General features: G+C 35.4%; 1 protein-coding gene across 4 annotated transcripts in view; it reads left to right on the plus strand.

Moving 5' to 3' along the window:
* Positions 1–17,831, plus strand: part of LOC122160220 (adhesion G protein-coupled receptor A3-like) — a 252,456-nt gene that overhangs the window by 26,058 nt on the left and 208,567 nt on the right. For 3 of the 4 annotated variants that reach the window (XM_042818574.1, XM_042818573.1, XM_042818575.1), the window contains exon 2: positions 16,913–16,984. In XM_042818574.1, coding sequence (XP_042674508.1) covers positions 16,913–16,984 — 72 coding nt within the window. Of the gene's footprint in view, positions 1–14,410; positions 14,453–16,912; positions 16,985–17,831 lie in introns of those variants that run through there. The other variant, XM_042818576.1, reaches the window with a different exon arrangement.

Raw genomic sequence — 17,831 nt, forward strand, 5'->3', positions numbered from 1 at the left:
GTTGACAATTTGACTTATTTGATAATGTCACTAGCTTTATTAATATGTAGTGTAGAGATCTCTCTTCAAGTTTGGCATTTTGAAAAGCAATAGTCTGTTATGGATAGAAATGGGGCTTGTGATGAAATTAAAAAAATCACGAAGGCACCTGCATTGCTTGGTCAGCTAATGTTAATAGGCTTTGAGTGGTTTTCATACTTTGTTGGCATTCTCTAAATGAGATTGACATTTTGACTATTTTATTTTGTTCAACTCTAAGATACTTCAGGAAGTTGGTAAGCATTAATTTTGTGCTTTTTTTGTTTTATTCTGATCTCCCCCTCCTCCTCCTTGATAGTTGAACTAGAAAATATGGTTTTGAAGGTATCTGATTTCAGGCTCCAGTGCTAGTTCCGAAATTATCTTCAGAAAACAGTCTTTGAAAGGTTTACAAGAGTGACCATCTTATTTTAGAGTACAAGTCATAACTGTAAATGTGATTTCATCTGCATTTAAGATAAATTTGTGGTCATGCAAACTATAGTAATGGTAATTTATCACAGTTGTAAAAGGCTGTTACAAGCTCAAAACCTTATCCAACATGGAATGTTTTCTTGAGACTTATTGCCAAGGTAGTTACAGAGAGGCTTTTTGTTTCAAGTCTCACAAATGATTTAGTTGATCAGAGTGAGAGTGGGGTGGCAATTTAGAACTGACAGATTGAGCAACAGTTTTTCTGTCAGACAGTATTATGTGTAGATGAGAGGTCAATGAATGCCACTACAGTTTTTCACTGCTTTTGGTAGCCAAGCATGTACGTAAGAGACAGGGTTAGAATTTCAGCAAGATACAACTGTTTTAACCCTTCTGGGCCAGTTTCAAATGAAACTACTATAATGAGTCGTGGTGTTGAATTAAAGCACTCATCATTATCTGGGGTCACTTGTCTTAATCTTCAGAATGGCTGTACATTTTCCACTTTGCGCCTTTCAAATAGAGATTATCTGTTAAAAAAAATGTTGACAGTGAAAATCTTCCTTTCAAACCAAAGTACTTGAAAATTCTGTAAAAAAGCCACCAAGTCCAGCAGTCTTTTTTATTTATTTCCTATGACGGGAGAGGAGCTGACAACACAATGAGCACCTGATGCCTTGGTGGAGTTCTTTAGCTATGGTCTCTGGCAGGATTTGTTTGTTGCTGTCTTTAAGTTTATGATGAACCGTGTGGATCAGCAATCAGATTTTGTTGCAATAGTTTTTAGGTCTTTTAGTACACAGCATCTGCTAAGTGAGAGATTTTAGGCTTTACAGCTTCACTTTGCAAAGTCAGTGCTCTGTGCTGTATTCTTGGTCTGCTGAAGTCACATTGAGCTTTCAGTGAATTTCTGTCAAGCCATACAGTTACAACTAGCAAATATCCCTTTAAAGCTCAGCTGCATACTCCTGAGGGTTTGGCAGCATACAACAGATACTGGGTTCCTAAAGAGGCCTGCAAAACACTTGTTCTCTGACATTAACAGAAATATGATCTGGCGTGGTATCTGTGAAGATAGCTGTACTTAGTGACTTTAAAAACTGTTACACTGATGTGGCCTGTAGGTATCTGAGTGCTGCTGAAAATGGAAATGGCCATTACTCTCTCCAGGATTGCTGATGCTTGCTGAAATGATGCTCCCAATTTTTGTCATGGTGTATTATGAGAATAATGTGATTTATTACCTGAGAAAATCTGTAGGTTCATCTCTTACAAAGGTAGTTAAGTTTTGTGTCAGATGGTGATTTATAGACGGAATGAAATTGGTCTTTGCTCTGAGATTTCCTGTCCCCCGAGGATGCTGTTCAGCACAGTCATCTCCCATCCAGCACTGGGTCATCAGCTCTCCCTGGAAGGAACAGCTGTTTTCACTGCGTTTCTCTTCAGAGATGTCATCGCTGAGATAACATTCCAGTTGTGTTTCACACTAAAGCACTCAGCACTATGAAAGCTTTCCCAGAATGATTAGCTGGGGCTGTAATGCATCATAACTGGTTTAATGGAACCTGTGAAATGAGTATATGGGTATGTTTTAGTTTTCGTACGTAGTGATTTAATGAGAAGCTGAATCTTACAGGTGAGATTAGCTTTGCCTAAACAAGTGCAGCTGGATTTGTCTTAAGCTTCTCTAGGCTGGCTTGTACATCTCTGCTAATTCCTGCTTACAACTTTTGCTCTTGTAATTCTCAGCTACATAGTTCTTATTCAACCTGGAGCTCAGGTTGAAATCAGTGAAGTGGGAAGGAGAGTCACTTGCTTAGAGCTGCAAACACCGGAAATTTGATTTTGTTGCAACTCAGCCACAAGTCCAAAGCCACATGAATAATTCTCTTTCTGGTACTTTGATTCACTGTCTGTGAAATAATAATACTTACATAAATGACTGTAATTGTAAGGGCAAAGCAGTCAGATGTACTTTATGGAATAATGTGCAATATAGCTTTCATTGGTTTGGTCCTGTTGAAGCTCATCTTGTTTTTTGATTTATGACAGTGTTCTGGATTTTGGTTTTGATCATAAAACCTATCTAAATGTTTAAACATTTTTTTCTCCATTATTCTTTTACTTGTTTTTCAACTGTTCTGAATACCTGTATTATTTTGCACCAGAAGTGAAGGCAGTTTGAAATTCTGTGTTTATTCATGCCCTGTATTCTTATCCAAGTAGATTATTACAAAATAAAAGTAATATTAATTCCATTCCACTAAAACTGGCTAGAAAATCTTGACGGTAGAAAATAACCTTTGAGATTCAACATCATTCAAAAGACACTCTGCCATTTTAAATATCTGGAAATCTGTTTCCTTAAAGAAGGCTAAGAGATTACCTCTGGCCAAGTAAAATATCTTCCAGTGTAAGGGATGATATGTTTATATATCCTCTAGCACACATAATAGAGAACACAAGGTAATGGCTTTTGCTTTACTGAAGCTTTCTTTTGGCTCTGATTATATGAAATGCATACACAGGAATATTCTCCTGTGCATCGCATGATAACTGTCTTCAGATGCATGTGTATCACAATAGGTGGCTGTTACCTTGTTTGTTGCTGTAGATGTAAGAAAGATGAAAAGCAATTTAAAAACTCCGACAGTTTCGACTCTACTGAATTCCCAAATAATATCTGAACACCTACATAATAGTGTCTGAAAAGTAAACATTACCTTTCTTGGAGTGACTGGTCTGACAGAGGAATGTTTCTGAGTTGTGCACCTCCAGCAATGTATTGCTGAAATGGAGTTAAATTTACACATGCAGTCTTTGCAGATAAGAGGTTTCAACTATAATAATAGCATCAGGAAATCTATTTGCCATTTATTTAGTAAAGGAATTTAAAGTCCATGATTTACTGAGTACTTTATTATTCGGCAGCAATTCTATAGCTTTTAGGTAAGATTCACTGTCTGTGAATACTTCAGATCTAATAATTCAAGTACTCTGCTGAGAGAAGGGCCCTCCAGGAACCATGGACACTCAAAATGGTGCTGCTTGATGAGATCCCCAAATCCTTACACTAGTTCTGACTTGCTAGCTGGGGAAAGCTCTGAGTGAATGTGAAAGTCCTGTTGAGGTGTTCTCAGTCATAGCAGCTCCCTGACAGTTTTTCATTCCCATATTGATCGGACTGTACCCTGTCCGTCTGCTGCTTGTGTGCTCTCACAGCCCAGACTTCCTTCCCTTTGCAAAGAATTGGTGATTCTGAAGGCTTTTGGTGAGAGGGAAGGCTTTTGTTCCAGAGAACACAAATGGAGGGGACTACAGAGGTAACTGTGCTGCTTCCTGACAGAGAAGGATGTAGCTCTCTTGCTATTTCAGAGTTCCAAGATCTGTTTCAGTATTTGCTTATGGTATTGTTTGGAGGAGGGAAAATTTATGTGCTCAGAAGCCAAGAGTCAGAGTTTGGAAACAAAAAATTTTGAAGCAAAACCCAAACCCCTTTATTCTGTGTATTCCTTTACTTAACTAGCCATTTTTTGAACCTGTAAGGTGCACTTAGGGCAGCATTTTAAGCCTTTACTTTTACATTCACAATAGCTGGAAAATTTTTGATTTAAAGAAAGTTGAAAGTGACAACCAGGATTCTTAGATGGAAATTAAAAAGTCAAATCCCTCAAAAACTTCATTTCCAGACCTGTCATCTTGAAATAAGATGCATTTCATATATACAGAAACATTTTTAAAAATGAGAAGAAAATTTGAGCACAAAAGGGGAAATAATACTGCTACGGGCAGGCAACTTACTTGAATGCCTTAAGCACAGTTTCAGGTCTATCAGTCATATGGGAGAGTGTCATTATATTTCTGTGAAATGCTTTAATGCAATCTTTTATTTTTTGCATAAATATTGATATTGCTTAGACCAGAATCACTTATAATTAAGATACTGAGCTGTTCGGGTTTTTTTTTTTTTTTTTTTTTTTTTTTTTTCATGTTCTGTGCTGAATATAATTGGTTTCTGTTGAAATAGTTTGTGCAAAGGAGCTGCTCCATGTACCTGGCTCTAATTACTTCATGATCACTGCAAAACTCTGAAGGACTTGGAATAAGAAAGTTTTTAGTTTGTATCAGGGTTTTTTTTTGTTTGTTTTTTTTTTTTAATACTGAGATTAAAATGAAACATTGTAGAAGCTTAAATACTACTGGCATTAAATTCTATACATTAAGCTTTCTGTTAGAATTTTGAAAGCGTTTACCCTTATAAAGGAAAATCTGCTTTTACTTAATCTTCAGTACACACCGCTCACTCAGCTCTTTAGATGAAGTCTGCTGATACGCTTTAACTGTTTTGTGGCACTTATTTAAACTAATTTAAAATAATCTCTCAATCTATGTCAGTGCTTTTTTTGATATTCTCTAAGAACTTGAGCCTGACAGAAGGTTATACATCCTCCATACATTCTAGTACACCAAATAATGCATTACTCTTAACATATCTTGTGTGTGAAATGAATGCCTGAGATATTATTTAAGGACCTGCTGCTCTTTTTTATTTTTTATTTTTTTTATTTTTAATTTTTTTTTTCTTTTTATTTGGTCATTCTACTTAACTTGAAGCAGGTCATGCTAATTTTCTAAGTGTTTTGGTGTTTCGTGTTTCGTGGGTTTTTTTTTTTTTTTTTTTTTTTTTTTTTTTTCCCCCTACTTCTGGAGGAGTTTAATAAGTAGGTGATAAACCAGTATATGTACCAGACCAGACAACCCTTACACCGGTTTATTTTGGTTGTTTTTCTTCATTGGTACTCATAGGTATGAGTATCTCCTCCCTGCTCATTTTGTTTTATTTTCTGCATTTATTTCTTCTGTTTTTCCTGCAGACATTCTCTGTTTTTATGAAAATGTCTCACTTAAGCAGCCTTCCTTCATGTCATTTCAGGCATCCCTGAATGATGTTATTGCTCTTATTACTTATTCAGAGATCTGAAGACATTTCTGAAAAATGAATAAATTACTCTGTCATCATTTTTTAAGAAAACTTTGAAAACCACTAAAAGAAATGAAAAGGGAAGCCATTAGGAATAACCGAGCTTCAGTTAACATAGCTTTGATAGCTTCAGGACATGATTCCCTACAAAGGTTTTGGAATTCCTTGTGGATATTGCTGCCAGAGTTTATTACTATAAAAGTGATGTGATCAAATACTGTAGAAGTAAATGTCTTAGGAGTGATTTGGCAGAAATGCACCCTGTAAGTTAATGCTGAATGCTTGCAATCAAGTATCAGAAAAGGTGGTTGAATGAACTAAACACTAACTAATGTGAAAAAAAAAACAAAGCAAAATAGGAGAAAGTTACTTTGGTGGAAGTTGGGTCAAAGTTTAGGTAGGTTTTTGTTTGTTTGCTTTTATTATTTATACCAATGTTTTGAACAGTTGTGTTGAAAGCTTTATTTCAAAGATTGCAGATATAACTAAAATGGAAAGAACATCAAATATTGAACAACACAGCCTTGGGAAGACAGGAAGATAATTTAAAGTACCTGAGCTGATAGATAGCATTTGAGGCTAAGATTAAAGAAAGACAAACCCTAAGTAAGACTGTCTTTGGCCACTTTAGCTTAGAAGCTGAGAGGTGCACTTGGAGATGATTGCTCCTGTTTGTTACATTGTGTGAGAACTGCCTTCCCAAACTGCTTAGGGGAATCTTAGCTTTTAGGCTGTTTTCTTAAGGTAACCATACTGCCCTTCCCCAATGCAAAATCCATTTGCAGGGTAAGAAACAACAGTGTTTAGGCTCGGAAGCAGTACTTTTATCAAAGTAAACTGAATCTTCTACCTGTTAATTCAGTGTACTGATTTGGCACACCATAATATATATTCAAACAGAAATTAAAAGATGAAGGTCTTATTATTTCTAGAAGATAACATAAAATGCTTGCTTCTTACTGGATGTATACTCAGTATACAGAGTTTTTCAGCATACTTTTAGCATACACAGGTTTTTCTAAAGTAATCTCTTTAAGTTAGTGCTGAAAACAAGAGAAATTTGATATGGATTAAAAGTAAGGCAGTTTTAAATATATGTTCTCTGGGGCTCATTATTTCTGAAATGGGTGCTGAAGATCACAGTTCTTTTTCACTGTGATGTCTGAAGCCATAGTGGTAGGGTGCCACCATAGGAATACTGTGAGCAAGCTGGACGGCTGGGCATGTTCTCTCCTCTATCTCTGGAAAAGGTCTAAACCAAAGCAAGCATGTTACCAAACAGCCTGATTTCCCCCCTTCGCTCCCTGAGTGGATCTGGTGTCCCTTTCTATCTAGATGTTTTGGAGATAGTAAATTAGCCATAATTAGATGTCTTGCATTTTCTGCCTCAATTGGATGCTGTCCTGAATCTCAGTTTTTAAAAGTATTTTCAAACCATCACCAAAGAACTGTAAACTGATATGATAGCCTGTGTGTATTATGCAGAGATAGTTAGTTCTCTGAATTAAATATGAATAATCACCACCTGTTTCAAATTTCAGGATTCCAATATGGCTGAACATATACTGATCGTTGTCTGCAGGACTTAAGAAAAAACTTCTTTCTTATTCCCTGTTTGCATTTAAATCTCTGCTCCTCTGTCCGCTTTGAAACCAAACAGTGCTAAAGAAGTGTTCTGATGTGTAGTTCTAATGGCTGAGGCAAAATAGAGCAAACAATTCAGATTTAACAGCCTTGCTCTTTAAAATGTCTCCTTCTGAGAGAAGAGTTTCTCTTAAAACTCATCTAGGAATTATTTTCTGTTGTTAGATGAGTTTCTTTTCAGGTTTTCAGTTTTGAGATATTCTATATCCCAAAGGATATAGAGTAAGTTTTGTATTTTATTGAATTATCAGTTCACATATATCATCATTTAAGAAAGTACTACTGTGGATACCTTTTGCAAAATACAACTACAGTCTCAGCAGAACCTATGAGTTAGGATATAACCATCATAAAAGCAAACCTGTTTGGGAGGAAATCAAAACAAATTACTACAGCGAGAAACTTTAACTGTTTTTCTGGCTTTATATTCAGCACTTTTACTGTTTATCTGTTGGAGTAACTGAGACGTGCATTTTTTGAAAACCATCCTGATCGTGTTTTTCAGAAATAATATGGAGACTCTTCAGAACACTGTTTTAGAAATACAAAAATGGCAAAACTGGGAAAAGCAGAACAGGTGTTTCAGATTTTAAAAGAAGGGTGATGGGCTGAATAAGAGTAATGATGTGAAAAAGAAGCTGAAAAGATCTGACGAGAAATAAATAGAAGGTAATATAAAAAGTGTATTAAACAAGGAATGATGACTCAGGAATTCTAAATCCTTTTTCAAAGTGGCAAAGGTTGCAATGCTGATAGTTATTTGACTAAGCTCTATGTTTCTTACAATGAATCACTGTGGCAAATTACTTGTGGTAGCCTTCACTTCATTTTGAAAAGGGGATCCTAAATGAACTCCTTGGTCCCACTGAAATGAGTGTGAAAATTCCTATTGTACAGGATAAAGGTGTGCTTCTCTAGCTCTTGGCTGTCTCACTGATGCTGGGCACACTGAAATACACAAATCTGCAACCTGTTCTCATGCATTGGTCACTCACTTGCTCCTCCTGGTGTTTGTGCAATCACTACTGGTGAATTGTATTGAAAGTATGACTGGGTAAAAGATAAGGAAGTCTTCCCACCATAACGCTACTTGATCTCAACAAAAAGCTAATTATCCTCTAATTTTTCCTAGAAATGATGACTAGATTAAATTAATTTTTATATTAAACCAGCTCAGTGAAAAACTTATTTTTGTTTATCCTGTATCAGTCTTACTTTTCCCATTAAACTGCATTTTAAATATGTGTATGTGTATATCTATTCAGTAGTCTGTGTGGTGTGCCAAAGGTAAAACCAGGAGCAACAAGGCATGCAGACCCACACTGTCATGCCTGAAAATGCTTTCAGAAATGGAGAAAAGAATTTCCTCCTCATTGTAGAAAGATTATTTTAAATAATTCCTCTCTTTCTTGAAAAAAAAAAAAAAAAAAGTTGACAATAGAATCTTCAAAAAACTAATGCACGTATCTTTAATTAATGTGAGTAATTCTGCTAAACTCATTAGGACTCACAATTGAAAGTTAAACACATACTTCAGTATCTCAACTGCAGATCATGCATGAGGTACGTGTAGTGGCATAGTCTCAAAATTCAGTTTTCAAAAGATGTAATGGGAATGCTGTCTTATCAAAAGATAATGTTACCTGCGCTCCAGTTAAAAACATCTTAAAGTGAGATTTATCTAGACAGTTTAATGATGCTATAAATCCGTATACATGTAGGAAAATAGTAATGGTTCCTCATGCTTTTATATCGTCAGTACTTCAATAGTCTATGATTTCAGTGAAGTAGGACCGCATATTTTTATTATGTGTACTGTTTGTATCTCTACAGTTATCCCCTAATTAAATGTTTTCTAGGTGTTGAATTTCTTGAATACAACTGATTGAACTTGAGCCGTATAATTGCTGTATGATACTTGAAGTCTCCACTGAGTTGTGGATGTGACCTTTACATCTTACATGAAAAATGTGGTTTACTTAAAAGAGGATCATCTAGTTCGGAAATTTGCCAGTGCTTGACAGAAGTAATAAAACAGACAACTGCATTTATTTCTTGCAGTACTTACAGTCCTATTAGTAATGCTTTGATTCCTGCTGTTTCTTTTCCCATTCAGTTAATGAATATCACACTGTAGTGGAGAGAGCTTGTTTCGAAAGCTGGGAGTTCTTTACCTCCCCCACTGTTACAAAATCATATTAAGATTTCTCTTTGAGAATGGCCTTCTTGCTTCCTTTTTCTTAATACATTAATACCACTGAACCAGTATTAGAGAGAGCGTGACTTATGTATCCTGCTATGGATGGTGATATTTTGTTTCACTGTTTGGTTTGTGATGTTGCTTACACAAAAATGCTTTTGAGTATGATTTTTAGTCAACTGAATCAGTTGTTGCTATGATTTATGCAAGAAATCTTTGGCTTGGTTATTTTGAATGTGACCTGGCAGTCTCTTGTATAATGCAGGAGGACTATTGGTGAAAAGCCATCAGTTTCTTCACTCTTCAAACAAAAATAAGAGTTTCACCTTATATTTTAATTTACTGAAAGTGAGGCAGTTGAGCAGTGCTTTTCAACTAAAGCAGTACTACATTTCCATAATATGAGTGGTCAGATAATGAGCCACATATTAGGAGAGCTCTAGTTTCTCTTACTACATTCTATCAAATGTATGGCAGATAATTAGAATCTTTTGCACATTTGGAAGAATTTTCACTCAAATGGATAATTATCTAGAAGAAAATTTCTTGTTGCTTATAATTCTATCACTTTTTTGCTATCAAATAGTATGAGGATCAGGAAATATCTTTCAGTCAATACCGTTCTAATTGGAAGCACAATTAGTACATTCGAGTTGCTTTGGCTATAGCTGTTCACTTTTTTTTACCACTTGTAACACTACTTATCTACACTTAAAGGTAATTTTGATTATTTTCTGTTTTTTTTTCTAGTGCTAGAATAAAACCAATTGGAATTTGGGGTGCTAGGTGGCCAGGTCTTACTGTTTACGTGACTCCTGTTAAGAACATTGGCAACATATGGTTTATTTTGGGGGAAAAATGAAGAAGAAAAAAAAAAAAAAAAAAAAGCAGCAGTATAGGAGATCGTAATTATCTTGCTTAAGAGGGATGTTGCTTGAGATATGTGCATCTGTACTATTCTGATAACTTCTCTTGATGCTTTTTTAAAAAAATTGGATATTCTCAAACTCAGACTCAATAGGAGGCACTATGAGTGTCTTAAGTTCTAAGCATGCAGATGGTCATAGAAATTGATAACATTTTTCTCATCTTTACAAGTTTTTCCTACTTTCTGTTTGCTTACCAAAATATGTATTTGTCTGACACACCCTGTTCGTTTGGTGAGCTGTCAGTATTGTTCTTCAGGTAGTAGCTACAATTACTACTGGTATTTTTCTGTTGAAAGCTCCTTCATATATATATATATATATATATATATATATATATATATATATATATATATATATATATATCTTTTTATTTTTTAATATATGTATTTATGGTGCATCTCTCAATGAATTATGCATGTTTTGGTTTAACAAGGAGGTTTTTAAAACCTGAAAAATTATTTTTTATTTTACACTGTGGTATTTCAGTATAAATAATTCCATTTTTATTTTGACACCATGAAGAAATGAAGTAATATTTTCACATCTATTTCGCACTACTGTGCCTAGGTGTTTATGGGATGTCTGCTCCCATACCTTTTGTATCTGACCACATAATGTCTAAGAGAAGAAGCAGCTTATAGTGTTACATGTCTATTGTTATCAGGGTGCCATGTAAAATGACTAATTATTATTAGCACATATGGGGCTTTTTTGGTTGCTGTTTCTGTTTTTTGTTTTTTGTTTTTGTTTTTTTAAATAAAAGTCATTCTGTTCTGCTTGAATTGAAGTTAGTGTACAAGTGTAGCAGAAATGCAGTCACGGCCTGAAGCAGTGACTGAGCACCTGATGGGAAGGCAGGGCCAACCCAGAGGAGCTCAGGTGCATGTAACAAATCTGAGTGACTGGAAGGAGTGGTGCCAGGATTCACCCCTTCCTAGACTTCATTTTAGAGTCGGCAGTGGAGGAAGTTGTCTTGCTGGAGATTTCTGCCTATATGAGGTCTTCCAAAGGTATGCAGATTTTCTTCCTTTGTTTCTCTGCCCACAGCTGCTGCATTTGGGCTTGTTCTCATTTGCTGCAGCCACAGACTTTGCCACCCCACCATTACTGCTGCACTTCCCATCACATTATAGGTACCAATAAGAGAAACTGCAGAACTTGAAAAAGAATTTCTTCAAATGGCTTCCACACAGAGGTCCCAGACTTGCTGTCTTCATGGACTGAGCTTTCTTTTGTCAAATTATCTTGGATATCCATCTAGCACACCTTCTTAATCTATAAATTGGGGAAAAAAGCAACAGGAATTAAAAGGAAGTGTAAAGCACTGGCAAGAGTGGTTGCTCTTTTCTGTAGTACTTCTGTGTACCTTCAACTGGTCTTGGAGCATGCTGTGAGTGAAGGAGCTCAGAGAAATTCATTTTCTAGATGTTGGCTGTTCAGCTCATCTATCAGCTAGATACAGATTTGGGTTAAGTCTGGTCTGAACTATTTCCTAGGCTGCTCAGTAGAAAATCCAATGCAATTTGACATTTTCTTAGTCTTCACTTAAGAAAAGTAAATAAATGTATTTTTTTCCTGTGAGTATTATCAGAGGAAATGCATATTTTCAACAATGAGTCACTCTTCCTTCTATGTTCAGTATGCATTTGGAACAGGATGGTCCATCTAAATGTTTTGTCTTTCTTGGGCCTGTTTATCTGAAATGGGGTTTTTCCGTGGGACTTGCTGCAGCATGAGCTCACACTGTAGGTTTTACTGAGTGGGATGCGGCATCATCTTGCTGTAGAGGCCTCAGTTGTGGAATTTGTTTATTGTGATGAATGAACCCAAGTCCATTGACTTCAAGGGCAAGGCATAAGGATTCTTTTCCTCTGCTTGAGGGGTTGTAGGTGAAGTTTGTTTGCATTATGATCGAGAGTTTTTTATTTGGTGCATTTTGAAATGCTATGTTAGTTTTTCTGGATGTGTTTTATACCTGAATAAGACTTTGTTGCACAGGATTACATATTTCTGCAGACTTTTTTTCAGCCTTTCACTAAGGCAAAACTCATGGAAGCCATTTAAGATAACTGTGTTAAGATTTGTGTTCAATTAATTCTAACGGAGGGACCAGGAAGATATTCAGTGGAATGGGTTGTGATTCATTAAACATGCAGGCCTTGAATATCAACTATTTGTATGGTTTTTTTCCCACCACACTCACTTCCTCCAGAGAAGAGGGGAAAAAAGGTTTCCATGTAAACGTGAACCTTCAACCTTTATATGGGTAAAAAGGAAAAACTGAATGACCATGCTGCTAAGAGGGCTATGATCTGGCCTAAGGAGATAGGGGGCACCAGTTGGCTAATTATCTCATAGCAGATCTTTTGCGCTTTTGAATTGCATTTACCACTGGTTCTTGTACCTCCCAGATAAATAGTATTGCTGTGTAAAATTGAGGCTGGATTGATTTGTTTGAACGTATGGATGAAAGAGCACATAGCCTGTGCTGCAGCCCAGAAGTGTATTTGCATGATATGTAGGTAATGTGCTCTAGGATATACCTACAGGTCACAAGAGAGAATTTGAAGGATACCCCTTCAGAGCCTGTGGGGTAAGACAAACCTGGTGTAGAGTTACTGTCTTCTGAACACCACCCCTGAGGCAAACGATCCCCTGGAATGTCTTGTGAGAAGGAGCCATAAGATGCAAAATGCTTAATGAAATTCAGTAAGTGTCTGGTCAGGTTAGTGGTGCTGTTTTAGTTAGATGGATCCCATGAGGGGTAGAACTGAGGGTACCATCATCTGATATGTTTGGTTTGCATTTTATCTTCTGGTTACTTTGGGTTTGGATCATGACATATGTTGAGTACGAGAGTTCAATTTGAAAACTGAACTCTAAAATAAATACCTTCACAGAAGGCTTCTCTAGGAAATGATTTACTTATTTTATTTTTAAAAGAAAAGTAAAACATTGAATGGAATTTGGTTTAGGAAAATAGCTTCACTGAAATAAAGAGTGCTCATTTTCTTAGTGTTTCTCTTCTCAGAATAAAATATTTATAATGTGAGATTCTTAACACATGGCTAGAAACTGATAATTATTTAAACCAGCTGTCTTGCTGCAATATTTATTTAATCATTGTGATTAAATGGCATAAGAGAAAAAATAAGACAAGTGAAAATGCTGTGAATAAATAAGATGTGAGAAATATACCATAACAGTGTGTGCACAGCAGTGATTTGTTCTAAAAAAAAAATGAAAATTGTATTTAATCATTTACTAAGTGATTTATTTTCTGATGTGGTTAAAAGTACTTTTACATCTGGAAGTGATCCAAAATCGAACATATGAATAGCACCTTTTCCCATGTGTTTATCTAATAAACCTTTGTGTTTCTTGTTAGTGTGTAAAAAGGATGTTCTTTTTCCTTGAATTTTTGTTGATCTCTAATGACATATTTTGTAAGCAGGTGACTCTATTTAAAGGAAAAGTGATAACTAACATAAGTTATAATTCTTATTTTTTGTGTATATTCAGTCACTTTTGAAGAAGTAATATACAAAATTATTCAGTGTAACTTCAGCATCACAAGTCAGAGCTACAATTTTACTAGGCATTGATTCCTTGAGAGGGTTTTCTTTTCATCACCTGTAGTTAAGCCTTGTTTCTGTTTTTGCATTCTGAACAGGGTAATTTTTCTCCTTTCTAGCTTCTACTCACACCAATTGTCCTTGGAAGGCAACAGTTTCATGAGTTCCACTAAAACTTTAATAAGTGATTAATTACTGTACAAAAATAATGTGATTTACATTTGCTAGTGACACAGGTTTTTGTAATTACAGACCAGCTCCATTGGTGCAAACCAAATCCATTCTGATTGCAGCCTGTTGCAAGCTCTTGGGCATGACTGAAGCTAATTAAAAGCAGGTGGATCCTTCCTGTTTAACAGACCAACGAGCTCAATGAAACATAGATAATTTATAATTCTTCCCTAACAATTTAATATATATTTTTTTTCCCACAGACCTTATTGGAATGTTGGGTTTCTATAAAGCCATGATTCTTCCATGTTCTGAACAGAAAAACAATTTTATTTTAACTATAGCATCCATACTACCATGTTTATAGAACCTGCATTTTAGTTGGTAAAGAGAAGGCCCTGAAGGAAACCTAAGTTTTGAAACCTGATCTCTGTGTGAAAGTCTCTGTGAAAGTCTGGTGTAAAGATTTGAAAGAGTTACTTCAGAAACACAAATCAATGTAGGTATGCTCTGTGATATTTTTTAATTTTTTAGTGTCTGTTGTATTTCTAAAGACTTAATTTCTCCTTCAGAAAAATGAAATGATGACTCAGTGAGATGGCAGCATGGCTCATGTTTTGCAATATTGCCATGTTTATGATCTGAGTGTTCAGATAAAACTTGTAATTTATTATTAGTTAGATAGTTCCCTTTCATTTCTTTTATTTTATTTTGTTATTTTGAGTTTATGTAAAAGATACCACCTTCTCTCCATGTATATAGAGGAGACCCAGAGGTGGAGTAGGAGACTTGTGGGACTTTTATGGACTTGCCAGGAATGTTCAGACTGTCTTCTTTTTCTAGGCTTGATGAACAAAAGTCTGGAAAAACAAATTGGCACCATGAACGTTATTCAAAGACAGAAATAGTTGTATCTAAGCCAGATGAAAGTTCTGAAGTGCGTGTATCTTTGCAAATCAGACTATCCAGAAGAGTCCAAATATAATATTTATACCTAATGTCACTGTAATAGACCTTAGAGATGGTCTCTCTGTAACATAGCGTATAACCAAATGACCCAATATGAAATGGAATTTAAGATGTTAGTCTTTCTAAGCCCAGCCAATTTTTATTTTCAGACTTTGCTTTTTTTTCCTGAATGATCCCAGTGCAGTGCAGCCTCAGAAGATACGAACAGAATATAATAATAGAAAGAATTATGTATTTATGTTTTTCTTTTTGCATGTTCATAATTTAAAAGCGATTCTTCAGTTTAGTCAGTCACAGTGTAAGTACCTATAAAGTTTAAAAAAAAAAAAAAAAACCAAAAAACAACAAAACCACAATCTGACAGATAATGCAAATTGAACAGCTAGCTGCCTTGTGGTCTTGTCATTGCTGAAATGTATTGCTAAGATTGTAGTAAGGAGCTGTTGGAGAAATACATACAGTCTTTTTTATCTGAGAAGTAAGAGGCAAATCTTGTGAAATACAGTTTCCTAGTTGATGACAGAATAATGCTTATGTATAGTGGAGCTGTATTTTTTGGTGATAGAAATAGGATTCTGTGTGCTTTAAAATACTTGGGTTTAAGTGTTTGTCTGATTTCAAATTGCCACTAGTGTTTTATAGTGACCTGCTCTGGTTAAGCAGTAACGCTGCCCGGGCATATTCATGACACCTTGGTGTAGTACCAAATCAGTTCCTAGCTCAGAACTGAGTTGCTCTGCAATTCATGTCTTCTGATAGTGGGTCATCAAATCGCATCAGGTTATTTGTACGTGTCTAATTCTTGCTAGCATTTTAAGTGTCCAATAACAGTAATTATATTGTCTTATTATCAGTGGTGTTGTCTCTTGCATATGGACTTGAAAGTTGTTCTAAGGTGTATGTGCTGTGTAAAGCACTTGCTGTTTATATGTAATAGGAAATACTAAGAGCCAGAAAAATTAAAATAGTTTTGTGCAACAGATTATTTTAAAACATCACAAAAATAAAAAGTTGAGACTTAATGAATCAAGTTTGCTAGCTAAGAGCAAAAGATGTCTTTTGAAATTTTGTTACTAGCTTTATCACAAGCAATGTCTCTTACTTTGAAGTCATCTTCTGTGCACTACAAAAATGTAAATGTTATGTAGGAGAACCCATTTTTTAAGCATTTGGAAAAAGATTTGTTAGCAGAATTTTTTTTCCCTGCACATTGTGCAATCCTTAGATCTGTAGAAAAAAATGATTTATTGAACTTTGAAATCAGTTAATTTTTCTTTTGTGAATTGTAAAATTTTAATAGGTATTAAATAAATTTTAATAGGTATTAAATAAATTTTAATCGTCAGAACGAGTTGCATGTTCGTATTGTACTGCTTCTGAAATGTAGCGATGAAAAACACCGAATTAGGACCTCTTGTGAAATTGACAGTAGGAACAAGAAGAGCTGACATATTTTTCAATTGCTTGCATGCACAGAGTTTGCGTGTGTGCTTCATGGTTGTGAATGGGGCAGATGAAGCTGAATTACTAAATTTCTACTGTACAAAGGGTAGAGTCAGTCTTTGTACATCCCTGCTGTAGCAGCCACTGAAAAGTGGTTATACTGTCTTCCAGTAACTGTGGAACAGTTCTTAACACATCTCTTGCTCGATCAGCCTTTTCCTGGCTGGGAAATACAACAAATATGTTTACCTATGGTAACTTTCAGTCTGCGAGTGAAGTGGGGGCACTTACCAATGTCATACTTTTCAAGTTGCAACCAAAGTTCATTTGTTGACATTCTTGAAAGTGCATTTATTATTAAATAAAGAAGAAACTAGCTTCTTCAGAAAATGGTAATCTTTATGAACTGCTATGTTGGGAAAATGCAAATGAAGCAGAGAATTTTGTGATTAGTATTTTACAGAGCAGTCATTTACTGTAATTGCATGTTTTTAATCAGTAGAATTATCGTGTTCTATTAACCAAATTCTTTCCTGAATTCTTCTAGGATTCTGAGTAACAACAAGATCTTATGGTTGAAGAATGGCTCTTTCTTTGGACTGAGGTCCCTGGAGAGACTGTGAGTAACTGATCAGCCTCTTCCTTCTTCAATTAAAATGTCTTTATATTTTGAATGTAAAACCAAACCTTGGATAAGAAAGTTGAGGTGTTCTGAAATGTAGTGTGCAGTAGATATTCTAAGCAACTGTCAAGTTAAGAAATTGCATAGAAATGAGTGAACGGGGATGGACGTGGAAAATACAGGAAGGCACTACCATCAATTTAAAACTAAAATAAACAGCTAGTCAAAGACTTGTACTACACTGTGTACACTATCACAGGGAAGACTGGTATATGTAACGGTAACACTAATGTACCTGACATATAGTTTGGGTTGTTTAACTCGCTGGTCTCCAATACTTTCATTTTTTAATTCTATTCTAGACAAAGAAACTGAACAGCATTCCTCACTAGAGCAGACAATGACATTGACAAAGCTCTGTGATTGTGTGTTTGTAGCCAGTGTTTGGAAGGGCAGGAATGATATTCCCATCTAATCTGCTCAGAAGCAACCTATGAATTAGGAAGGAAACATTTAGAAGCGTCAGTGGAATAAGCGATACTTTAGTAACACTATTTTCTGTATGTGTAGGTCACTCATTTGAAAATAATGCTACCAAGTCTAAAAGTCCATATTTATTATCTATGGGAAACTTTACTGTTGTGTGTAAGCCATGCGATTAAATTATACACATCTTGTTATCTCCTGCAGGTTGAATTAAATTAATTTTTGTTCCTTCCTGAGAATATCTTCGTTATATAGAGCTGTTGATGTGAAGTAGTTGTTACGTTTGTGAGTTTGTGAATGTATTCTGACATATGTTTCCATATGCAAATAACCCAAAACAACACCCCACATTTAAATG

The sequence above is a fragment of the Centrocercus urophasianus genome, unplaced genomic scaffold (genome assembly GCF_019232065.1).
Source record: "Centrocercus urophasianus isolate 14NV4802_14NV808 unplaced genomic scaffold, USGS_Curo_1.0 seq_17, whole genome shotgun sequence".
Classification (NCBI taxonomy): domain Eukaryota; kingdom Metazoa; phylum Chordata; class Aves; order Galliformes; family Phasianidae; genus Centrocercus; species Centrocercus urophasianus.